This window comes from Aquarana catesbeiana, linkage group LG12, assembly GCF_042186555.1.
Source record: "Aquarana catesbeiana isolate 2022-GZ linkage group LG12, ASM4218655v1, whole genome shotgun sequence".
NCBI classification, from domain to species: Eukaryota; Metazoa; Chordata; class Amphibia; order Anura; family Ranidae; genus Aquarana; species Aquarana catesbeiana.
This window is the reverse complement of record NC_133335.1, coordinates 22,680,635-22,707,274: the sequence shown is the minus strand read 5'-3', so window position 1 is coordinate 22,707,274 and position 26,640 is coordinate 22,680,635. Positions and strand designations below refer to the sequence as shown.

Sequence of the window (26,640 nt, the reverse complement as noted above, 5' to 3'; positions counted from 1 at the left end):
TGTACATATTACAGGAAGTCCAGGAGTTTCCCAACAAAGATTGTATATATTTTGGGCACATAAAAGATGATGGTGCGGGACTCCTTATCAACGCCGGTCACAGAAAACTTAAAAATATATACCGTATTTATCAGTCTATTAAACGCACTTTTTTTCCCCAAAAAATATGGGGGAAAATGTCTCTGCGTCTTATGGTCCGAATGTACATCAGGCACCGCCCCCCCCCCCCCCTGCCGGCACCGCCAATGCCATCACCGCCAACACCGGCATCGCCCCCCTGCCACCGTCATCACCGCTCCCCGCCTCAGCCGCAATGCTAGTCCCGGAAGACAGACATCCCAGGCCCCCCACCACGAGGGCCGGCCGATCTCCTGTCCTGACACCTGCTGAGGAGACCAAGCAGTGGCACAGGTCAGGCTGCATTTATGGCAATAGTTAGGCTGCATTAATGGTAATATTCAGGCTGCATTTATGGCAATGGTCAGGCTGCATTTATGGGCACTGGTAAATATTTTAGTACACCATTTGGTTCAGAATATTTTTTTTCTTGTGTTCCTCTAAAACCTAGGTGCGTCTTATGGTTATGTGTGTCTTATGGAGCGAAAAATACTTTAGTTACATGGTTAGTCTGGTTGAAAAAAAGACACAAATCCATCTAGTTCAATCAATAAATCACTGACTATATAACATATGGGGCGTCCGGCCCCAGGTATGAGCGCGTCGGGCTCCAGCTATGAGGGCGTCGGGCCCCAGCTATGAGGACGTCATGCTCCAGCTATGAAGGCGTCAGGCTCCAGCTATGAGGGCGTCAGGCCCCAGCTATGAGGGCGTCAGGTCCCAGCTATGAGGGCGTCAGGCCCCAGCTATGAGGGCGTCAGGCAGGATGTCAGGCCCCAGCTATGAGGGTGTCAGGCTCCAGCTATGAGGGCGTCAGGCCCCGGGTATGAGGGTGCCAGGCAGGGCGTTAGGCCCCAGCTATGAGGGCGTCAGGCCCCAGCTATGAGGGCATCGGGTTCCAGCTATGAGGGCGTCGGGCTCCATCTAGGAGGGCGTCAGGCCCCAGCTATGAGGGCATCGGGCCCCAGCTATGAGGGCATCGGGTTCCAGCTATGAGGGCGTTGGGCTCCATCTAGGAGGGCGTCAGGCCCCAGCTATAAGGGTGTCAGGCCCCAGCTATGACGGTGCCAGGCAAGGCGCCAGGCTCCAGCTATGAAGGCGTCAGGCTCCAGCTATGAGGGCGTCAGGCCCCAGCTATGAGGGCGTCGGGCCCCAGCTATGAGGGCGTCAGGCAGGATGTCAGGCCCCAGCTATGAAGATGTCAGGCCCCAGCTATGAGGTTGTCAGGCCCCAGCTATGAGGGTGTCAGGCCCCAGCTATGAGGGTGTCAGGCTCCAGCTATGAGGATGTCAGGCCCCAGCTATGAGGGTGTCAGGCCCCAGCTATGAGGGTGTCAGGCTCCAGCTATGAGGGTGTCAGGCCCCAGCTATGAGGGTGTCAGGCTCCAGCTATGAGGATGTCAGGCCCCAGCTATGAGGGTGTCAGGCCCCAGCTATGAGGGTGTCAGGCTCCAGCTATGAGGGTGTCAGGCAGGGCGTAAGGCTCTAGCTATGAGGGCGTCAGGCACAGTCTGTACATATTACAGGAAGGGTGATAGTGCTATAGAAGTGCCGCTGTTGGGCTGGAGCATTTCTTTAGCTCTCTCACGCTAGACACGGCTTTTGTCTCCTCACTTCAGTCTGGTTAAAGGTGTCTGTGGGGGGGGACAGAATATATTTTCCATTGTGGGTCCAGCAGAGATGAAGGCAGGAAATTGCCCCTCCTTCCTCTCATAGCTCTCTCTCTCCCTCCCCCGCACGCCATACAGGAAACCCTCATCTGTATCACCTACGCTCGGACACTGCACCTTCATCTCTATTTTAAGTTCAGACTTTCGTTTAGGATCATTTCAACTAAACCGAAAAAAACGAGAGAACTAACAAAATTCACAAATGTGTGTATACAAATTGTCACATCTAAAATTATATATTTCACACTAAACGCAACTGGACACTTGTCTGGGGTATCAGGATCTGGTGACTATGTGTGGATAATAAATGCCATGACTGTATTCACTATATAAACTCCCATGCCTTTTTTATATATATATATTTTGTAAAGCGCTGCACAAACTGTTGAACTGTTGGCACTATATGTAACCTGTATAATAATAATAATAATGATATATATATATATTTTTTGCAATAATTACATGTAGGCCAAGCTGTCCTCAATAAAAGTGACAGCTGCAGAGCTTGGGGAAAACTATGAAATTGCCTGGGGGGGGGGGGGGGGGGGGGGGCAGTGATTTGTCCAAGTTCAGGTATGCATCAAATGCAGGGGGGAAAAAAATAACACCTTTGGGCCCTTTAAAAAAAAAATCCAATCATGGGAGTACATACCCTTCCAACCAACCCCACATGCTGTGTTTATGGTTTGTCCCAGGACCTGGAACTGTCACATTTTGCTGGACAGCTTGGCCTGCCTTTTAAATGTAAAAAAATGTATATAAAATAAAATAACAAATGTTGAAGGGTAAATCCACTTTCATGGGAACAAAACAGCAAAAAAATAATAATAATAATAATAATAATATCACATACTTGCATGCTTATAATTGCTACAAAAGTCATATTGTAATTGAATGTTATTAAAAATTACCTTTCCGTTTCCATCTGCAGGGCTGTAATTTTCTATAAATGCAATATGGCAACCAAAAATGTAATTTCCCGCCTGTGTGATTGGCTCACTGATTTTCCCAGAAGTCTGCACTAAGATACAAATCAGATTTTGGGCATCCCCTGAAACAAAAATTTCATTTTTGGTGAGATACTTCCGAAGGGAAGACATGTCTAAAGAGATGCAGACCCTCATTAGAACCCTACAAATACAGCAGCTGATTGATCATTACAAAGTCACTGCTATTCACATTCATTTTCCCCATAGACATAGACAAACAAACAGCTATTTCCTCTCAATAACAAAAGGTTGGACCTGCAATAAAGTGAGGTAAAATCCCTGCAATGTACATAGATCACCCAGAGGGGAATTTTTTTTCTCAACAGAAGTGGAATTACTCTTTAAAGCTGAACTCCAGGCAGAAGAAAGAAGTTTTTTTTAGTTTTTTTAATCATTTGTAATGCGAGAATGCAATTGACCATAAGAGTATCCGCAACATTTGGCCAATAAAACAAGATAATAATAAAAATATACATTTTGTTGCACTGTGTTTATTAAATGTATTTTTTAATACAAGCAGTGCAAGTACCTAAATTTGGCTTAGGTTTAGCTCCTTGGAAACCATGTACAGCAGGGCTCAGGCTAGGAGATGGAGAAACAGCACAAGGTGCCAGTTACAGTGCCTTGAGAAACTTTCCACATTTTGTCATGGTACAACCAAAAATGTAAATGTATTTTATTGGGATTTTATGTGAAAGACCAACACAAAGTGGCCCATAATTGTGAAGCATTTCTATTTAGCCCCCCTTTACTCTGATACCCCTAACTACAATCTAGTGGAACCAATTGCTTTCAGAAGTCACATAATTAGTAAATAGAGTCCACCTGTGTGTCATTTAATCTCAGTATAAATACCGCTGTTCTGTGAAGCCCTCAGAGGTTTGTTAGAGAACCTTAGTGAACAAACAGCATCACGAAGGTCAAGGAACACTCCAGACAGGTCAGGGATAAAGTTGTGGAGAAGTTTAAAGCAGGGTTAGGTTATAAAAACAGAGCACTGTTTAATCCATCATCCGAAAATGGAAAGAGTATGGCACAACTGCAAACCTACCAAGACATGGCCGTCCACCTAAACTGACAGGCCGGGCAAGGAGAGCATTAATCAGAGAAGAGCCAAGAGGTCCATGGTAACTCTGGAGGAGCTGCAGAGATCCACAGCTCAGGTGGGAGAATCTGTCCACAGGACAACTATTAGTCGTGCTCTCCACAAATCTGACCTTTATGAAAGAGTGACAAGAAGAAAGCCATTGTTGAAAGAAAGCCATAAGAAGTCCTGTTTTCAGTTTGCGAGACAAAACCCCGAACGCGGGCCGTGATTGGTCCGCAGGCCAGACTTTGGACATGCCTGGTTTAGATCAAAGCATATTCATGTGTTAGAATGACTCAGTCCAAGTCCAGACCTAAATCCAATTGAGAATCTGTGGCAAGACTTGAAAATTGCTGTTCACAGACGCTCTCCATCCAATCTGACAGAACTTGAGATATTTTGCAAAGGAGAATGGGCAAAAATGTCCCTCTCTAGATGTGCAAAGCTGGTAGAGACATCCCCAAAAAGACTTGCAGCTGTAATTGCAGTGATTGCAGTTCTACAAAGTATTGACTCAGGGGGGCTGAATACAAATGAATACAAATACACGCCACACTTTTGAGATCTTTATTTATAAAAAATATTGAAAACCATTTATCATTTTCCTTCCACTTCACAATTATGGGCCACTTTGTGTTGGTCTATCACATAAAATCCCAATAAGATACATTTATGTCTTTGGTTGTAATATGGCAAAATGTGAAAAATGTCAAGGGGTATGAATACTTTTTCAACAAGGAACTGCATGGACAGACATACAAATCCCTTTGACAGTAAAAATATTTCCATTCTATGTCTTTCATCTGTGTATTTAGCAGGATGCCTGGAGTTCAGCTTAAATAAAGCTGTGCAGTTAAACTAGATTCAAACATCAGAAAAAAGGAAAAGAAGCAATACGCAGTGCAATTGCTCATGATTGCTTAAAGTGATATTAAAGCATTTTTTTATTTGGAGGACTTGCATGCACTTGCTCTTATTTTTTTAAATGTCTCCTCTTTTCTTGCTCTGATGACTGTGCCCTGGGCAGACTGGCTGACTTCAGGTATGTGGGTGCCCCTGTGCCCGCTGGGACCACTACATGCACAATGCTGTTTAATACTACAACCCCATGTGCAGCTGTTCCTGAGAGGGGGACTGAGCCAATGATGCGGGAGCTGATGTCAGTGGAGGAGGAGAGGCCAGGCTGTGGCTCTGTGTCCCTTTTTGCTCTGCCTGTATGTGCGGCGCTGGGAATGGCTGCACATAACATAGTAGTGCACGACTCTATGGGGCTTGATTTACTAAAACTGGAGCACTCAGAATCTGGTGCAGCTGTGCCTGGTAGCCAGCTTCTAACGTCAGCTTCTTCCACTTCCACTTAGCGTCTGGAAGATTTACCCCCTTTATGACCAGGCCATTTTTTTTGCAATACGGCACTGCGGTACTTTAACAGATAATTGCGCGGTTGTGCAACGCTGTACATAAATGAAATGTATATCATTTTTTTCCCCACACAAATAGAGCTTTCTTTTGGTGGTATTTGATCACCACTGGGTTTTTTATTTTTTTCGCTATATACGAACAAAAAAAACTATATTTTTTTTTTTACTTTCTGCTATAAAACAAATCCAAAAAAAAAAAATCAAATTTCTACATAAATTTAGACACAATGATGTGTCAGCAATAAAGTGCATGAAGTACTAGTATAAATGAAAACACATAATGCAAATAAACAGGTATGTATGAAAGCAACTCAATAGTGGAATGAATACTCATATATAGGTGCTTGAAGTGCAAAATATAAATGTGCAAATCAATGCTGATAATCTCAATGATGAATAACAATTATAAGATATGAAAAGTCCATCAACATTCATGTTGGAATAAATCTCAACCCACTAGACGAATGTAAGTGAGAAGTACCGTATATACTCGAGTATAAGTCGATCCGAGTATAAGTCGAGGCCTTAATTTACCACAAAAAAATGGGAAAAACTTATTGACCCGAGTATAAGACGAGGGTGAGAAATGCACAGCTACTGTAAGTGGAAAAGAGGGTCAACAATGCCCATTTGCAGCCTCACTGTGCCAATTTGCAGCCATAGGTCCCCCGAACTTCAAACTCGGTAGTTAAGGGTTCCTAGATGCCCCCTAGCTGCGGCCAAAATTTGGGGTCTCTGAACCCAAAGGGTCCCAAAATGACATTGCTGCAGATGGACACAGTTGACCGACTTTGGGGTCCTGTATCTTGGGGCCACTTAGTGCTAGGAACCCCAAATTTGGTGTGCAAACCCAGTGGAACTAGCAGCATAACATATCCAGCTGGGGTTTCTAGCACCAAGTGGCCCCGAGATACAGGGCCCCAAAAATCGGTTCAGAAAATGTCAAGCACTTTTCTGCAGCAGAGAATGACATTTTCCGAACCGACTTTGGGGCCCCGTATCTCGGGGCCACTTTGGATATGTTATGGTACCAGTTCCACTGGGTTTGCACACCAAATTTGGGGTTCCTAGCACCAATTGGCCCTGAGATACGGGGCCCCAAATTCGGTTCGGAAAATGACATTTTTTGCTGCAGAAAAGTGCTTGACTCGAGTATATACGGTACAGTCTATGCAATGTTGGTGGACTTTTCATATCTAACCACATCTTATAATTGTTATTCATCATTGAGATTATCAGCATTGATTTGCACATTTATATTTATATTTTGCACTTCAAGCACCTATATATGAGTATTCATTACACTATTGAGTTGCTTTCATACATACCTGTTTATTTGCATTATGTGTTTTCATTTACACTAGTACTTCATGCACTTTATTGCTGACACATCATTGTGTCTATACTTTGAATATTAACACGATACGAGCGCTGCACTTTTATTCCATATCTTACACATTGTAGTGTCAGCGGCTTCCTGATTTGGTTTGGTAGCGCAGTAATTTCATACATTTCTCTTCATAAATTTAGGCCAATGTGTATTCTGCTAGATATTTTTGGTAAAAAAAAAAATCCAAGTCAGCGTAAATTGATTGGTTCGCGCATGTTCTAGCATCTACAAACTATGGGATATATACTGGAATTTTTATTTATTTGTTTTTATACTAGTAATGAAGGCGATCAGCGACTCATAGCGGGACTATGATAGTATGGCTGCAAATCTGACACTAACTGACATTTATTTATTTATTTCAGGTACTTATATAGCGCCGTCATTTTACGCAGTGCTTTACATATACATTGTACATTCACATCAGTCCCTGCCCTCAAGGAGCTTACATTCTAAGGTCCCTAACCCACATTCATACATACTAGGAACAATTTAGACAGGATCCAATTAGCCTACCAGCATGTCTTTGGAGTGTGGGAGGAAACTGGAGTACCCGGAGGAAACCCACGCAGGTACAGGGAGAACTCCCTGCAAACTCCAGGCAGGTAGTGTCGTGGTTGGGATTTGAACCAGCAACGCTTCTTATTGCTAGGTGAAAGTGCTACCCACTACACTACTGTGCCGCCCATTACATTTTGTGGGAACCAGTGACACTAAGGCCGGGTTCACACTTATGCGAATTAGATGTGGGTTTCCCCGCATCTAATTCGCATAGCAGGAGAATGTGACTGGCTCCCACTGGTATCCCCTTTGTGGCCGCAAAGTGCACTGCACAGAAACGCTGTGCGTCTTTGGCTCCGTTTCAGGGCCGAATTCAGGCAAAGATTCTGGGCCGATTCGTCCCGGAAATGGAGAACAGGGACGGCCAGCGTTGCTGTGTGATCCACGGCCGGTTTAGGTGTGAACCGAGCCTTGTACAATGATCAGTGCTAAAATAAAAAATGATACACTGTCACTGTACTAATCACACTGGCTGCAAAGGGTTTACTAAGGGATGAGCCGGTTTTTAGTCCCTGCTTTGCAGGAAAACAAAAACCGGCAAATCTCCACTGACAAGATGGAGCTCTGCGTTGTTTACATACACAGAGCTCTGTTCTGTCATCCATCTTCGCCGATCAGTGGGTGCTAGCGGGTTATCCATTGGCCGGCACCCACTGATCGGCTTGTGCTGTCACTAATCACAGCACAGGTGGCGCACGCGTGCACCCCATCCTACCTGGAAGTGCTATACGTGATCCAGCGCAGAAGAGCCGCTCTGTCATCATACTCCTACGTGAGGCGGTCGGCAAGCAGTTAAGCTTTGGCAATAAATCTGGGCGCTGATTGGTTTCTATGCAGAGTTGCATCAGATTTTGCACTCTTTAGTTTTAGTAAATAACCCCCCTATAGGTTCCATCATGCACAGGGGGGTCTCACATACTTGAAGCTGGCCAGAGCGGCTGGGGCACATTTATCAGAACATGAAGAGAGGAGACCTTTTTAAAAAAATTAGCAAGAACATGTAAGTCTTACTATAGGCATCTCATTAAAAAAATGTAGCTTTAATATCAATGTAAAACAGAGCAGAGATGGGGGCAGTAATCTTGCTGTTCTGTTATTCCATCAGCAAAGGAATCTGGTTGCTATAGGCAGCTGCAGTCTACATAAATGAGACCCCCCGCTCTTTGGAGACACTTTGATGGACAAGTCATGAGCTGTGAGGTGGTGTGGGGTTGGCAGGACTACAGCCATCTTGTCTCCCCCTCTCACTATTCCCTCCTCTCCTTTATTTTTCCATGTGTGGTCGTTACTCATCCCATCCTGTGTGTGTTCTGGTCAGAGGAAACTCCGCTGGGACATGTGAGAACGGCGTTAAGCCTGCGTGTGTCTTCATTTCCATTAACGCTTTTTGTGTGTGCGCCCCGCAGTGATTGGCTCATCCTGGAGCAGGCTACCTTTCACGGCACTAACTCACATGGGACTATCCTTCTTTGCAAGCTGGTCTGTTCACGGCAAGCTGTGTGTGAGATTTGCAACGCTTATATAAGAGTGCGGGAGAGTCAGCTGACAAGGTTTGCCCAGCAAGCTGGAAAAGGGATGTGACCTGGAATTTGGTTTTCCATGTATAACGGGCACAAGTCCTATTTACTCCTATGTCACATCAGAAGCAACTGTTGCTAAAAGCCTCTCTTCATCCTGGGGGTGAAGGATGACTTGAGCCATGTGGCATTCCCTGCACAGGAAAGAACCATTTCATTTTCCTGTAGAGGATTATTTTCCAGCATGGTGGAAAATCTCAGATGATCTCTCATTGGTTGGGTTGCAACTCACACCATGTAAAAGCAGCTTAAAGCTGACCATATACATTGCAATATCTTTTAGATCTACCAGAACTATGTAATGTGAAGGCTTACCGCAGGCCCTCACACTACATAGTTGTTGGGAGATTAAACGAGATTGTACAATCTGATTGTCTAGACTAAGTTCTGATCAAAAGTAATGTACATTGAATCTATGGTTTCATGAAGGGAAAATACAGGGGAAGCCATTGCTGACTATTTGCCTAGTTGGTCCTCCTGGTTTCATCATTTTTGGACTCATAGCAAACACAAAAATTAAGAAATTTAAATTTAGAAATTTAGTGGCTGCATGCTTGTTTTAGGTTAGTGACCTAGAAAGTATGTAAACCAGAGACAGCCAGGCAGGTAGTATTTTCAGCAATGGCAGCCTGCGTATTTTTCACAGAATATGTTTACTTTAAGGTTAAAGACCCAAGTAACACCCCTTTGTGCCATTACAATGCAGACATCCATTGCTTTTCTCAGCCCCATCCTGACCCCTGTTCCAGCCACCATGAACATCCTTCTGGGTATAGCCAAATTGTCAAATTCCCAACCTCCAATGCCAATCAACAACCCCAAGCATGGATTCAAGAATGGGGGACATGCATAGCAATGGGGTTGATTTACTTAAAAGATAAGTTCACTTTTACAAAAAAAAACTGCCCATGCAGGTAAGGAGTGTTTGCAGAAAAACAGAGCATCCAGCTCTTACTGAGGATGAATAATGTTCTTGCTACAGGTGTAGGCAATTTACATACCTTATGAAGCCTGACTAAGGCTTGGTTCACACTGGTACGACACGACAGTCGTACGACTGTGGATCTGACTTTGCCCTACGACTTGAAGTCTGACTTCCATCCGACTTCAATGAACGAGATTCGACTTTGATCCTGACAGTACCATACCCTTTGAGTCTGGTATGAATCTTTAGGGGAAACTCCAAGCCAAATTAAAAAAAAAAAAAAAAAAAAAAAAAAAGGTCATAGGGTCCCCCCTCCAAGACCATACCAGGATACCAGGCCCTTCGGGCTGGTATGGATTTTCAGGGAAACCCCCACACCATACCAGACCCTTATCTGAGCAAGCAGCCCGGGAGGTAAGGAAGAGGGGTTTGGATGAGCGCTCCCCCCTCCTCGACCATATCAGGCCACATGCCCTCAACATGGGGGTTGGGTGGTTTGGTGTAGTAGGTTCCCCCCCCGCCCTGTTCCCGACAACCCTGGTCGGTGCTTGTCGGAGTCTGCGGGCGAGAGGCTTGTCGGAATCTGGAAGCCCCCTTCAACAAGGTCCCGCCCCCCCACCCTATGTGAATGAGTATGGGGTACATTGTACCCATTCACCTAAAAAAAAATGTCAAAAATAAAAACAGCACACCGGTTTTTGACAAAGTTATTTATTAAAGCAGCTCCGGCGTCTCTTCTCCTTCTGACTTCTTCTCCCTCTGGCGCTGTCTTCGTGCTCTGGTTCTTCTCCCTCCGCTGATGACATCTTCCTCTGGTTCCTCTCCCTCCAGTTCTTCTCCCTCCGCTGATGTCTTCTTCGGCTGCCGGTTCTCCTCTCTCCACTGTCTTCTCCCTCTGCCAGGTCTCCTCTCTCTGCTGTCTTCTCCCTCTCCCAGGTCTCCTCTCTCTGCTGCCTTCTCCCTCTGTTCTTTCTGTGATGTTCTCTCAACGCTCTCTCCGGCTGTAATGCTAGGGCCATTGTGTGCCATTACTTATATAGCCATGGGGCGTGACCACCCTGTGACGTCATCAGAGGCCCGTCCCCTTGTGACATCACCGCCCCATCATGCCCTGGGTGGTGACGTCACAAGGTGGTGGGGCCTCCGGATGACGTCACCGGGTGGCCACGCCCCATGGCTATATAGATAATTGCACACGGCGGCCCTAGCATTACAGCAGGAGAGAGCATCAAGAGAACATACGGCGATGACAGCAGAGGGAGAAGACAGTGGAGAGAGGAGAACTGGCAGCAGAAGAAGACCTCAGCGGAGGGAAAAGAACCATGGGGAGAAGTCATCAGCAGAGGGAGAAGAACCGGAGGATGAAGACAGCGCCGGGGTTGAAGAAATCGGAAGGGGAAGAGACGCCGGAGCTGCTTTAATAAAGTATTTTGTCAAAAACCTGTGTGCTGTTTTTATTTTTGACACTTTTTTTAGGTAAATGGGTAGGGGTACAATTTACCCCATACTCATACACATAGGGTGGGGGGCCGGAATGTGGGGGCCCCCTTGTTAAAGGGGGCTTCCAGATTCCGATAAGCCCCCCCGCCTGCAAACCCCGACAAACACCAGCCAGGGTTTTTGGGAAAAGACCCTTGACCCCATCAACATGGGGACAAGGTGCTTTGGGGCGGGGGGCGCACTAAAGCATCCACCCCCCCATGTTGAGGACATGTGGCCTGGTTCAAACCCCCTCACACACTCTTTTTCTCCCCTGATGCAGTAGTTCTGACTAGGCCTCACTAAGCAACGTCCTGGGAGTCTTTCAGTCAGGCTTCATGAGTTATGTAAATGACCTACACCTATAGCAAGGGCATTACTCAACTTGAGTCATAGCTGCACTGTTTGTTTTTATCTAAACACCCCTTATTCACATAGGCAGTTTTTGGTAAAGGTGAACTTACCCTTTAAACCCGGAGAGTGCAAAATCTGGTGCAGCTAAGCATTGTGGCCAATCGGCTTCTAACTTCAGCTTGTTCAATTAAGCTTTGACCTCAAAAAACAAAATAGAAGCTATTTGGTTTCTATGCAGAGCTGCGCCAGGTTTTGCAATCCAGTTTTAGTAAATCAACCCCACAGTGCTCAGCATGATCACTATTTCTCTAGAATTTTTGATTTTACCAAACCGCATCATCCTATAACTAAAATATCAGTTTAGCATGATTTGTTTCATTACCCTGCAGGAGCATTCCTGTTATGAAGCAGACTTGTAATTGTGTGGGATTTGGTGATTATGGGGTTTTTTTGTTCTTATAACAAATCAAAAATATTGGATGAAACTGCATGTAGCATATGGAGTGTCACTTGCATGTGAATGACAAATGGTTAAGACTTGTAGTGTGCTCTTCAGCTTAATGTCTGGCTGGTGTGCAACATCTGTCTCTGTTCTACCACTAGGGCGGCACTGGCGTCTGCCCACCAATCACAGCCTCTTCCACGGACGCTAAGCGTTTTGGTAGAGACGCCTCAAGTGAACGTCATGCACACAATAATTAGGTAGGTGTTTTCCATGCAGCTCTTCTTTACCCTTCCCAGTTCTAATCCCCCAGCATTACTGTGGGGTTGATTTACTAAAGCTAGAGAGTGCAAAATCAGGTGCAGCTCTCCATAGAACCAATCAGCTTCGTTTTTTTTTTTTTTTTTTTTTGCCAAAGCTTAATTGAACAAGCTGAGGTCAGAAGCGGATTGGCTACCATGCACAACTGCACCAGATTTTGCAGTTTCCAGTTTTAGTAAATCAACCCTAGTGTATATATATTTTCGTATTACTGAAATTATCTCTAATGTATGTTTATTTCTCCCCAATCAGGAACCGGGAGACGAGCCGGGATGAATTCATCTTTTACTCACGGCGACTAATGAGGCTTCTTATTGAGTATGCGCTGTCTTTCCTGCCCTTCAGGGTGAGTTTTGCCTACTACACTAAAGGAGAGACTGGTATCCAAATCAGTAATATCTATAAAATGTCACATTCATAATACTGAGTGTCAGTTTAATAAAAAAAATCTACAGTTAACATGATTTAATGTGTGCTAGATCAACATACGTATGTTGCTACACCAACAGTCCTCCTTTTCTTTTTTCCTTTTCTGGAACACAGTCTCACTTTAAAGTTCACCTTTTGTAACATGTTACATGTTACACCTATATTCAGGGTGTAACATGTGACATGTTACATACGCACCAGCCCCGATCCCCCGGGGGATCTTCTCCCCCGACTATCTGTCACAATCTGAAAAAGATGTGGCCATGTGGGGCACCGCCCACCAGGCCGCATCATCTATTCACAGTGTTCTGTAAATGGGAAAACTACAAGGTCCAGCGGCCTTTGTGGCTGTCGGCTTGTAGTTCTCAATGAACTACCATGTTGAGCACTGTGGTGGTTCATTGAGCTTCCTGTCTCAAGTGTAATTGCTTGCTCATATTGGAGGTACGGGCAAACAGATACATCGTGGGTGTGCAATGCTTTACAGGTTCCTAACAGAAAAAATAAGAAGTGCATATTTTCTTTACCTGCAAAAAAATGTGCATTTATTATTTTATTTTGTAAAGGTGAACTTATCCTTTAAGGCCACAGGAAAACAATAAGCATAAACTGTAATCTAATGGGCTTAGATAACACAGTAAAGTGTGGAACACAAAGAAAATACCCCATTGGATCATCTGCCAAGCTAACAACCGGTCCTGGCAAAATGACTGGGAACAATGTGCCCTGGTGTATACGAGTTATGACCAAGGTATATAGAAAACGATTTTTAGTGTATTTCCAAAGTTATATAGTTACATAATTAGGTTGAAAAGAGACAAGTCCATCTAGTTCAACCAATAAGGCCGGGTTCACATATGTGCAAATCGGATGCAATTTTTACCGCATCCAAACCGCATGACGGGTGAGTGTGACCGGCTCTCAATTGGTGAATGTGCATTGTGTGAGCTGTCTCCATTCCTAATGACCTGCCTCCTCTCTTTGCAGAGCTGCACCGTTCAGACCCCGCAAGGACACGAGTATGAAGGAAGGACGTATGACGGAAAACGAGTGAGTGGCTCTATTGGGGTATTTTGTGAAGTGGAGGTGTTGGGCACACAGAATCTTCTTTAGTCTTCTAACCTGCATTAGAATAACACCAGAATGAATCTAGTCACTTGGAGCCCCTTACAAATTACATCTGTATAAGACCTATTTAAAGCGGAGTTCTGACTAAAAAAAAAATACTGCAGCTGCTGACTTTTAATAATCGGACACTTACCTGTCTCAGGGTCCAGCGATGCGGGGGACCGAAGCCCCGCTCATCTCCCCCTCCTCTCTGCGGTGCCGGCATTGTCACTGTGGGCTCACGGCTGTGACTTCACAGCCAGGCATGCACTGCACATGCTGACTGGCCGGGCAATCATCTGGGACCCCCCAAAAAAAAATGACATGCCAAATGTGGCATGTCAGGGGGTCACCTTCCATTAAAGCAGAAGTTCCATTTTTGGGTGGAACTCCGCTTTGATTTTATCTGAACTTCTGTAGCAAGCTAGATGTGCAAAGAGAGACCATAGTGGCAGTTAAAAAGTTTTTTGTGTATTCTAGGGAAAATATTTTAAAACCTCTGTTGCTTCTTATGTCAGTTGGTATGGCATCTCTATAAAGTTAGATCGGTGATCTGTCGCTGACGGCAATTTGTTAGTGACAGGATCGCTAAGAGATCACTCAGGTTAGCTTGTCCTACAGTGTGGCCTGCTCATTCACTGAACCGGTAAGTTGTTGCTTCATTTCTGCTCCCTCGGTGGTGAGTGACATTCATTCTGCACTGCTTTGGCCAATGAGGGAGCAATGTCATAGAAGCTGTGAGAGCTCTCTACAGCAATCTTGTGGCTGCAAAGATGCCACGAGTGACACCATCACAGGTGACATTACTTTTAAGTGTCCCAGTGATGTTCAGGGAAGCTGAAAGTGGTTGTAAAGGCACACTTTTTTTACCTTTATGCATTCTATGCATGAAGGAAAAAACCTGTGTGCAGCATCTTCCCTCTTACATTGGGGAAAATAATTATTTGATCCCCTGCAGATTAAGTTTCCCACTTACAAAAAAATGAAGGGTCTATAATTTTTATCATAGGTGTATTTTAAATGATAGAGATAGAATATCAACCAAAAGTCCAGAAAAAACACATGATACAAATGTATTTATTGAGTTGCAGTTCAGTGAGTAAAATAAGTATTTGATCCCCAAGCAAAACATGACTTGGTACTTGGTGGAGAAACCCTTGTTGGGAAGCACAGAGGCAAGATGTTTCTTGGAGTTGGTGACCAGGTTTACACACATCTCAGGATGGATTTTGGTCCACTCTTCTTTACAGATCTTCTCTAAATCCTTAAAGGTTTCTTGGCTGTCTCTTGGCAACTCGAAGTTTCAGCTCCCTCCATGCAGAGCTGCACCAGATTAAGGATTAAGTTCTGGAGACTGGCTAGGCCACTCCATGACCTTAATGTGCTTCTTCTTGAGCCACTCCTTTGTTGCCTTGGCAGTATGTTTTGGGTCATTGTCATGCTGGAAGACCCATCCACCACCCATCTTCAGTGTTCTGGCTGAGGGAGAAAGGTTCTCATCCAAGATTTTACAATACATGGCCCCTCAATGCCCCAAAGCATAATGTTTCCACCTCCGTGCTTGACTATAGGGATGGTGTTCTTAGGGTCATAGTCAGCATATTTCTTCCTCCAAACACGATGAGTCCCCCTCCTCAAGAAGGCACCTGTACAGTCATGCCAATGAACATCTAAATGATTCAGGGAAGGATTGGGAGAAAGTGCTGTGGTCAGATGAGACCAAAATTGAGCTCTTTGGCATTAACTCGTAAAATCTTGGATGAGAACCTTTTTCCCTCAGCCAGAACACTGAAGATGGGTCGTGGATGGGTCTTCCAGCATAACAATGACCCAAAACATAATGCCAAGGCAACAAAGGAGTGGCTCAAGAAGAAGCGCATTAAGGTCAGGGAGTGGCCTAGCCAGTCTCCAGACCTTAAAGAGGAAGTAAACCCTGATGGGTTTTACTTCCTCTTTTTTCCCCTGCAAAGTAAAAGCATAATGGGCTAGTATGCATCGCATACCTGCAAACGAGGCCCGCGCTGTCACCACTGATGGCCGCATCCATCTTCACACCTCTTACTTCCGGCTCTGTGACTGGCCGGAGCCGCGTGGCGTCACTCCTGCGCATGCGCGCGGGAGCCATCAGTCACGGCACTTGGGAGTGAAGGAACGGCACGGTGGTCCGTTTCTTCACATGCGCCGATGGCATCATCGGCGCACTACAAGGTAAATATCTCCTAAACGGTGCTCGTTTAGGAGATATTTCCACTACCTATAGGTAAGCCTTATTCTAGGCTTACCTATAGGTAAAAGGGACAATCGGGAGTTTACAACCACTTTAGTCCTACAGAAAATTTATGGAGTGAACTGAAACTTTGAGTAGCCAAGAAACCTTAAGGATTTAGAGAAGATCTGTAAAGAAGAGTGGACTAAAATCCCTCCTGAGATGTGTGCAAACCTGGTCACCAACTACAAGAAATGTCTGACCTCTGTGCTTGTCAACAATGGTTGATCCACCAAGTACCAAGTCATGTTTTGCTTGGGGATCAAATACTTATTTTACTGACTGAACTGCAATTCAATTTATAACATTTGTATCATGTGTTTTTTCTGGCTTTATGGTTGATATTCTGTCTCTATCATTTAAAATACACCTGTGATAAAAATTATAGACTCTTAATTTTTTCAAATAATTATTTTCCCCACTGTACCTGAGCCCCCTCTCGATCCAGCGATGTCCATGAAAGCCTTGGCTCTCCAGGGACTCGCACTCCTGATTACCTTTTGGCAGCAGTGGAAGCCATTGGCTCCTGCTGCTGTCAATGAAAGCCACTAAGCCAATTAGGATATGGAGGGGGCAGAGCCGAGCCGCGGCACTGTGTAAGAATGGACACACACAGATGCAGCTTGGGAGTGCACCTCCTTGGGTTCCCCCAGAGCAAGCTACTTGCTCTGGGGGCACCCAGGAGGAGGGAGGAGCCAAGAGCGCTGGTGTGGGACCTGAAAAGAGGAAGATCAAGGCTGCTCTGTGCAAAACCATTATACAGAGCAAGTAAGTATGACATGATTTGTCTTTTTTTCTTTTTTTTTAAATAACAGACTTGAATACCACTTGAAGGTATAAGAGAATCGCCTGCACAGGATAATCCTTGATAAAACCAGTGGCAATTCTCACATTACTTCCTGTTTTGAGCTGTCTCTACATCTCCAGAACAGTTCTGGTAATCACACCAACTCCCCTGTCCTAACCTCCTTGCACTGCCATGTTAAACAAATACTGTGTGTGTGTGTATATATATATATATATATATATATATATATATATATATATATATAATTAATAAGGTTCTTTACTTTGTCATTTAAATCCCTGATGAAATTCACAGTAATGTTATGTATTGGAGCTGTGACCCTGCCTTCCAGATGAAAGCAGCGGCTTCCCTAATGGTGGCCACACACATAGCGATTTATCTTCAATCTTAAAAACAAAAACTCATTGTGTATATACAAAAAATATAAAAAAATGCAACACGCTATATTTTTATGCACTTTGCGATTGAAAAGACAATCTATTTAAAATGACCATTTAATTGGTCTTTATTATTGTACACACATGTCGGTATTGGTCAGATCAACAAAGCTTTGGCACTGCCAATCAACTTGGCACAGTAGGAATCTACAATTCACTAAATTGATCGAATAAGGGGGTCTTTAAATTGCATTTTTCAGTCAGTTTAGTTGCACTGGATAATGGATTATATGATGATATGGGGTACATGTGGCCTACAGCATGTACAGTGAGGGAAAAAAGTATTTGACCCCCTGCTGATTTTGTACATTTGCCCACTGACAAATAAATGATCAGTCTATAATTTTATAATAATACATTTTAATAAAATGCTAGGTTTATTTTACCAGCGAGAGACAGAATAACAACAAAAATATCCAGAAAAACACATTTCAAAAAAGTTATAAATTGATTTGCATTTTAATGAGTGAAATAAGTATTTGATTCCCTATCAATCAGTAATATTTCTGGCTCCCATGTGTCTTCTGAACAGGTAATGATCTGAGATTAGGAGCACTCTCTTTAGAGGGCTTTCACACCGAGCCGCCTAGGGTGTCAGCGGTAAAGCGGCGCTATTTTTAGCGCCGCTTTGGCGGCGCTATTTGGCCGCTAGCGGGGCGGTTTTAACCCCCTGCTAGCGGCTGAAATGGGGTTAAATCTGCCAGCAAAACACAGCCGGAGCGGAGTTATGCCAGCGGTATCGCATCGCTGCCCCATCGATTTAAATGAGGGGCAGCGGTGGAGGAGCGGAGAGTTCACCACTCCAAAGAAGCTGCTGGCAGGACTTTTTCTGACGCCCTGCCAGCGCACCACTCCAGTGTGGAAGACCTCAGGCTTTCACACTGGAGTGAATGTAGCCACTTTTTTCAGGCGCTATGCAGGCACTATTTTTAGCGCTGTAGTGCCTGAAAAAAGCCGGCAGTGTAAAAGGGGTCTTAAAGGGAGTGCTCTCAGCTTGTTACCTGTATAAAAGACACCTGTCCACAGAAGCAATTAATTAGATTCCAGACTCTCCGACATGGCCGAGACCAAAAAGCTGTCCAAGGAAGTCAGGGACAAGATTGTAGACCTACACAAGGCTGGAATAGGCTACAGGACCATAGCCAAGCAGCTTGGTGAGAGGGTGACAACAGTTGCTGCGATTATTCGCAAATGGAAGAAACACAAAATAACTGTCAATATCCCTCGGTCTGGGGCTCCATGTAAGATCTCACCTTGTAGAGTTTCAATGATCATGAGAACGGTGAGGAATCAGCCCAGAACTACACGGATAATCTTGTCAATGATCTCTAGGCAACTGGGACCACCAAGAAAAAAACTGGTAACACACTATGCTGTGAAGGACTGTGAAGAACTGAAATCCTGAAAGAAAGCACATGTACAGGTCCGTCTGAAGTTTGCTAATGAACATCTGAATGATTCAGAGGAGAACTGGGTGAAAGTGTTGTAGTTAGATTAGACCAAAACCAGTCAACTCAACTCGTCGTGTTTGGAGGAGGAGGAATGCTGCTCCAATGACTTGGAGAGGATCTGCAAAGAGGAGTGGGACAAAATCCCTCCTGAGATGTGTGCAAACCTGGTGGCCAACTACAAGAAACGTCTGACCTCTGTGATTGCCAACAAGGGTTTTGCCACCAAGTACTATGTCATGTTTTGCGAACGGGTCAAATACATATTTCACTCATTAAAAATGCACATCGATGCATAACTTTTTTGTTTGCACTATGGTACATAAGAGCAAGTAGTTTTACATAATAAGCTATATAGTATTAGGCTTAGAGGTACTTACATAAAGGGTTCACTGAGAGAACATGAGGAAATGATAAAAAAAATTACAGGGGATCCATGTTGGCTGAGAGAGTCCGCATGGACAGCATAGGTGACCAAGCATGCAACCCCCGGACTAGTCACTGATTCACATCCACAAGAAACACCCTGATGGCTGCACCAGCAAAAGATTAATAATGTCTAAAAGGCAAGAAAAAAAACGAAAGGAGATTAAAAAATGTATTGAGATTAGTACACAGACACAACCAGTGTGCGTGACAGCAAAGCAGGGGCATATATTGCCCAGAGTTTCCTGTATTCAAAAGTATTCATACCTTTCACTATGCTGGTGAGAGTGTAGACATCACAGCGGCCGTGCTTGAACCGAGACATGCCAGCTGTGTGTGAGCACTATAAATAGGGAGTAGTCCATTGAGGGAACCAATCCTTGCAGGGGATGGTGCTGGGTGTCCGGCCTCATTTGCTGCATAAAGAGCAGCTGTGGAGGCGCGTGGCATAGTCCCGCCCCTCTGGGCGTGATGACATCACACGCTGGCGCGTCACCAGCGAAAAATAATCATCCATGTCAGAGACACAGCTGGGACGGGTAGGAGCTCCTCCCTGCACATATGGCCTGGTGTGGAGGCAAGGGAACCCCTGTCATCCATCGGCCATGCGCAGGTGGAGCCTACCCGCCGGGTGGTGTGAAAAAACAAGGCAGCCCAGGGAGCACACAGTGCGCCACCCAGTGGACCAAAAGGACAATGACAGCCAACATGTTTACAATATAGGAAAAACATAATGACAAAAAAAAAAACAAAAACAGAAAAAGCGTAACAAATAAATGCCATATAGACATATTTTACAATAGGATAAACAATTCATATTACATACATGTAGTTATAAAGATAGTCATGCAGTCAAAAGGCTGTACAGCAGTTCCCTGCTGTAGATTTACGGTATAACTCACTGGAAAGGCCACCGTATGTCTGTTTTTTAATGAGGACATCTAGAAAGGCAATCTCAGTTGTGCTATGTGACATGGTGAAACTTAAATTGAATTCATTGATATTAATACAGGCCATAAATTTGTGTAAGAGATCGTCTGATCCATCCCAAATAAGAAACACGTCATCTATGTAGCGGTGCCATGCAAGTACATGGTCCATATACATAGATAGCTTATCATTGGTAAGCAGTGAATGTTTCCACTCCCCCAGGTACAGGTTGGCATACGATGGGGCACAGCATGTCCCCATCGCCACCCCCTGCACCTTGAGGTAGTGGGAACCATCAAAGCAAAAGGTGTTATGATGAAGTATGAATTCAAGGGATGTTAAAATAAAATCAGTATAGTGGGGTTCACATTTGCTGGATTGTGACGCATCACTGCAAGGCCCTTCTCATGAGGAATTGTACTATACAGGGCCTCAATATCTATAGCAACCAATTGAGTGTTATCATCAATGTGCATATCTTGAATGATTTGCAAAAAGTGGATAGTATCCTGTACATAGGATGGCATATATGTTACAAAGGGTTTAAGATGACTGTCCACTACACAAATGAGATTTTCAGTTAGGTTGCCACACCCAGATATAATGGGTCTACGTGGGGGGTTCGTGGAGTGCTTATGCAGCTTGGGCAAAGCATAAAACAACAGTTTTGTTATTGTTGTTGTTATTCTGTCTCTCAATGTTAAAATAAACCTACCAATAAAATTATAGACTGATCTTTTCTTTTTCAGTGGGCAAAATCAGCAGGAGTTCAAATACTTTTTTCCCTTACTGTGCATTAGGAAAATTGTCCCTTTTTTGTGTGTGGAAAAGGAGGTGAACTGAATGATCAATTACATTTCCAGCCCACTGGCAAATCTTTATGAGCTCCACTGTCTTCTGCATAGCATAAGCATCGCTAATCATGTCTACGTGAGCTGTTTTTCTGCAAAAGATGTGTATAGCCAGGATTACTTCACTTGCTTGAACCTAAGCCATGTTTCCTTTGTATCAGATCACCGGGGTGTCCATCCTGAGAGCTGGCGAGACAATGGAACCCGCGTTAAGAGCCGTGTGCAAAGACGTGAGAATTGGAACCATCCTTATTCAGACCAACCCCAGCACTGGAGAGCCTGAGGTCAGAGGTCATGTTATCTCGCTGTGAGTGGGGTGGTGGTACTCATTAACACGGTAACGGTGTTCATAGCCAATTGGATCTCAATAAATCTTCTTTAGGTTGCCATGGTTATATATATGTTATGGAGTGCATAAGGATGTGATCAACTCAACGTATACACACTTATCATTGTGTCTTAACATAAATAAAAAAGTTAGCAAGAATAGTTCAGCATTGTATCTGCCCATGTAGCAGCTCTATTTGACTATTGGGTGCAGTGCAGCACAGTGATTGCACTTTACAGCTTCCCTCAATTCAAGTCTGCCAGTCACACAGGACTATAGAATCTATATGTGGCTTATCCTGTAATTTAAAGCAGTTCTGTCGGGAACCAATCTTAATGATTTTAGGCACCCCAGCAGGGAGATCTCCCCTTTCTCTGGGTTTCTTCCCCTGCTATGGAGTCTCACCCCTCCTGTTGTACAGTCGTGGCCAAAAGTTTAGAGAATGACACCAATAATAATTTTCACAAAGTCTGCTGCTTCAGTGGTTTTAGATCTTTTTGTCAGATGTTACTCTCGTATACTGAAGTATAATTACAAGCATTTCATACGTGTCAAAGGCTTTTATTGACAATGACATGAAGTTTATGCAAAGAGTCAATATTTGCAGTGTTGACCCTTCTTTTTCAAGATCTCTGCAATTCTCCCTGGCGTGCTGTCCATCAACTTCTGGGCCACATCCTGACTGATGGCCACCCCTCGTTCTTGTATAATCAATGCTTGGAGTTTGTCAGAATTTGTCGGGTTTTTTTTGTTCACCCACCTTTGGAGGATTGATCACAAGTTCTCAATGGGATTATGGTCTGGGGAGTTTCCTGGCCATGGACCCAAAATGTTGATGTTTTGTTCCCCAAGCCACTTAGTTATCACTTTTGCCTTATGGCAAGGTGCTCCATCCTGGTGGAAAAGACATTAGTTGATCACCAAACTGTTCTTGGATGGTTGGGAGAAGTTGCTCTCGGAGGATGTTTTTGTGCAATTCTTTATTCATGGCTGTGTTCTTAGGCAAAATTGTGGGTGAGCCCCCCCACTCCCCTGGCTGAGAAGCAACCCCACACATGAATGGTCTCTGGATGCTTTACTGTTGGCATGACACAGGACTGATGGTAGCGTCACCTTTTCTTCTCTGGACAAGGTTTTTTCCGGATGCCCCAAACAATCGGAAAGAGGATCCATCAGAGAAAATGACTTTACTCCAGTCCTCAGCAGTCCATTCCCTGAACCTTTTGCAGAATATCCGTCTGTCTCCGATGATTTTCCTGGAGAGAAGTGACTTCTTTGCTGCTCTTCTTGACACCAGGCCATCCTCCAAAAGTCTTCTCCTCACTGTGCCTGGCGATGTCCTCACACCTGTCTGCTGCCATTCCTGAGGAAGCTCTGCACTTGTGGTGCCCCCGATCCCACAGCTGAGTCAACTGTAGGAGACGGTCCTGGCACTTGCTGGACTTTCTTGGGCGCCCTGAAGCCGTCTTCACAAATGCAGTGGAAATGTTTTTTTTTATGGGATTACGTTAATTTTCACAGCAAAGACGGACTTTGCAATTAATTGCAATTCATCTGATCACTCTTTAGAATATTCTGGAGTATATGCAAATTGGCATCATAAAAACAGAAGCAGCAGACTTTGTGAAAATTAATATTTGTCATTCACAAAACTTTTGTCCACAGCTGTACTTCCAGTAATGTAAAATTTTAAAATGCAACAGGATAAGTGAAAGCCAGTTGTAGTGTTTAAGGTAGGTAGGTAGGCAAAGCTGGGAACTTAGGCATGGAAATCTCACCTTCTGTGCCCTGAGAGACCTAATATATTGACCATTGAATAATTCAGCTAGCTGGCTTTTTGGTCTGTAACTTATCACATCATTTCTTTCTCTGTGCCTTATTTCACCCTCAGCTGCATTACCTGCGACTTCCTAAGGACATCAGTGAGGACCACGTTATTCTCATGGACTGCACAGTGTCTACAGGAGCAGCGGCCATGATGGCGGTCCGTGTACTGCTGGTAAGCTTGTGACGAGACTGGGGAATTAAATAGAATCATCCGATGAACTGAAATTTTGCCTACTGTAACGTCTTTTTATCTGGGTAGGATCATGAAGTTCCTGAAGAAAGGATATTTCTGCTGTCGCTGCTCATGGCAGAGCTGGGCGTCCACTCCGTGGCTTATGCCTTCCCACGTGTGCGCATTCTAACCACTGCTGTGGACAAAAAAGTTAATGACATGTTCCGAATCATCCCTGGAATAGGTAAGAGCCTGATTTTCCAAACCTTCCCCAGATTGCTCACATTAGTATTCTCTCCATTCACGCAAGCACAAAAAAAAAAAAAAAAACCCCACTGAAATCTCAGCTTATTTTTACCCAGATTTATACTATTTTTATACATTTTTTAATAAAGCTTTCATTGTTCTTCCAGTCCATCTTGATTCTAGATTTCTGTTAAGGACCATTCACACTGGGAATTTAGCCCCGGCTCTGTTTATCTGTGGCTGGAGGGCACAGGCGCACCTATTGTTGGTTGGGTGGTGCACTCACTGATACTTTGTTTAGGGCAGTATGGAACCAGAAATGAATACCCAGACTGCTTGTGTTGGGGGCATTTGTCTCTGGGCATGTACTGCCCTAAATGTATAAGCCACTAAGTTTATCGCCCAGCCGCAGCAGCTGTGAAAACTCTCATAGAGTTTGACAGGCTGGACAGGGCACCCGTGCCCTCTAACCACAGCTAAACACCAGAGCCTCATTTATTATGAATAGAATGCCAATGTAGGAAAAATTTGCCTGATCTTTTTCTGAAAACTCAACACACAGTATATACCTTATGGTGTGCTCCTCTGGGTTGGGCTCTACTGTACTATCTCTTGGGGTGGCATTCACAATGAATGACACTGCAAATAGACCAGGCCCGTTGCCATGTGTTGTTGTAACGCACGATGATGAATGTGTTTTAGTGCTCTTAGCCACAGCTCATAAGCGTGGATGGGAATCCATTCACATTCAGAATCCATTTCCTTTGGATATGTGAGGTTTTAAAATATATGTGGAACTTAAGTAAAATTTTAGGACTCAGATAAAGGAAGGGTTAAGTGTTAGGGTCAGCTTTAGGGTCATGTTAAGATTAGAAGTAAAAGTGTGTGGGTTTCCTTTTGCTTTTGGCAACTAAGCGTAGGTCACAATAACTGGCATACACCAGTTTCAGGCATGAAAGATCAACGCACCGTCTCTCTTGACACCTTTCAGTAAAAGCTCTGCAATAGCTGAATAGCTACAGGAAAATGATCCTTACTGTATAAAGGGATCACATGCAGAACTGTCTTTATCATTGTCGGAATTGGAGTTGTCCTTTAAAGTGTATGTATAGGCAACACTTTTCTTTTCCCCTAGAGTAGGGTTAAAATCCCTGCCAGTTTTTTTTTTTTTTTTTGCTGTCTTTGTATCAGTGGCAAAATGTACCACCACATACTGTTCCAGGGAGGCAAACATCCTGACCTTAGAGAGCTGACTCCGGAACAGACGTCTCCATTGGAAAATGTCCCCTCACCTCCTGTTCTGGGTACAACTGTAAAATTTTAGATTTCTCCAAACTTTCTTTCTCGGTGACCATGGCCATCAGAACAAACAGAAGAGTGGATCCCCAATGACGGCAATAAAAACTGGACATATGTTCTAACCCTTCCCTACTTCCTAGAGATACATTTTAACATAGATGTAAATGCAATGATTAAAATCTCGTAGAAGCTTAACATGTTAACGCAATTGCAAAAATTATTTTCAATCTATTTAAAAGTGCATCTTTTAGCAACACCTTGTGATCCTGCCAGGAAGGTCCTTGTTTTTAGGCACCTCTTTTTATAGTGCTCTGTCCCTGATCCCAAATGTACTTCTGTGTTGTCACCCAGTAACATGTATTACAAGTAGCTTTGCGCTGATACCGAAACTGGTGGCAACACTAAGCTTTTGCACGAGTACTTGTGCAAATGCTCCAATACCTTCAAGTTTTATTAAAAACATGTAAAGTGGCACTTTACAGGCAGGAAATCTACAGTGGCTTGACAAAGAGGCAGTGCCTTGAAAAGAGACTTCCAGCAGAGTCCCCAGTTCTAGTGATACGGTTAGTTTCCAGTCCACCGTGACTGGTGATGCCCAGTGGCTCTTCCTGGATATGGAGATACACAGCACATCACCATCCACATCCCTTATCCCAGCTGGTTCATCCATCTTTCCATCCTTTGCTTTCCTGGTGGCCACAGATGGTATTTCTCAACATCAGAACCTGGTCACTTGTGGGGATGTGGTTTTGCTCTATTTCTTTGATGTAAGTGGTCCTTTGACATGTTTTTATCCAATAAAGACACTAAAAATAGGTAGCGGGTAATTGGTATCGGCGAGTACTTGAGAATAAGTATCGGTACTTGGGTTAACACCTAGTTTGAATGGTTTGGACATCAGACCTCCTAGTAAACCCAACGCCTGTGTGCAGTTGCTTTTTATTACTATCTCTGTCTTTCATTCCAGGTAATTTTGGGGACCGTTATTTTGGCACAGATGCCCCTGCGGATTGGAGCGATGAAGATGACCCAGCTTGATTCCCCCCACTTGATCTCCATCACTGGTGCCAATGTCTGACAACTAGAACAAGAAGACTCACTGCGGTTTTTCATAGCAACCAGATTCCATGTGTCATTTTCCTGGGTCCAGAGAACAGAAGCTGAAATCTGGTAGCTGTGAATGACGGCTCTGCTTATAGATCGCACCAGTTTCTTGAATTCTGTATCTTAAGAACCAAGGCAGACTTCAGCTCCAAGCTAATTCTCCAAAAACACCCATGTTGTTTTTCATGGTTTAAATATATATATATATATATGTATATCAAAAAATATTTTTTTCTGCTGGTGTTCTCCTTTAAATAGCTTTATTATTTAAAAATAAATCTTATTATACATATTACTATGTAAAATGTAAAGTATGGTTGATTTTTTTATTTACTTTTTTATTGTTTACCATAGTTACATAGTAGGTGAGGTTGAAGAAAGACACAAGTCCATCAAGTCCAACCTATGTGTGTGATTATATGTCAGTATTACATTGTATATCCCTGTATGTTGTGGTCGTTCAGGTGCTTATCTAATAGTTTTTTTAAACTATCGATGCCCCCCGCTGAGACCACCGCCTGTGGAAGTGAATTCCACATCCTTGCCGCTCTTACAGTAAAGAACCCTCTACGTAGTTTAAGGTTAAACCTCTTTTCTTCTCATTTTAATGAGTGGCCACGTGTCTTGTTA

At 44.0% G+C, this 26,640-nt stretch overlaps 1 protein-coding gene across 6 annotated transcripts in view; it reads left to right on the top strand.

Annotated features, from left to right (window-relative positions):
- The window catches only part of UCKL1 (uridine-cytidine kinase 1 like 1), a 56,674-nt gene extending 30,359 nt beyond the window's left edge, over positions 1–26,315 (top strand). For 4 of the 6 annotated variants that reach the window (XM_073607407.1, XM_073607406.1, XM_073607403.1 and 1 more), the window contains exons 8-15: positions 8,553–8,572; positions 12,173–12,271; positions 12,585–12,678; positions 13,749–13,811; positions 21,196–21,318; positions 23,254–23,361; positions 23,449–23,605; positions 25,874–26,315. In XM_073607407.1, the coding sequence (XP_073463508.1) occupies positions 8,553–8,572; positions 12,173–12,271; positions 12,585–12,678; positions 13,749–13,811; positions 21,196–21,318; positions 23,254–23,361; positions 23,449–23,605; positions 25,874–25,944 (735 nt within the window). In that variant the 3' untranslated portion in view covers positions 25,945–26,315. Of the gene's footprint in view, positions 1–8,552; positions 8,573–12,172; positions 12,272–12,584; positions 12,679–13,748; positions 13,812–21,195; positions 21,342–23,253; positions 23,362–23,448; positions 23,606–25,873 lie in introns of those variants that run through there. The other 2 variants (XM_073607405.1, XM_073607408.1) reach the window with 2 other exon arrangements.
- The last annotated feature ends 325 nt before the right edge of the window (positions 26,316–26,640 follow it).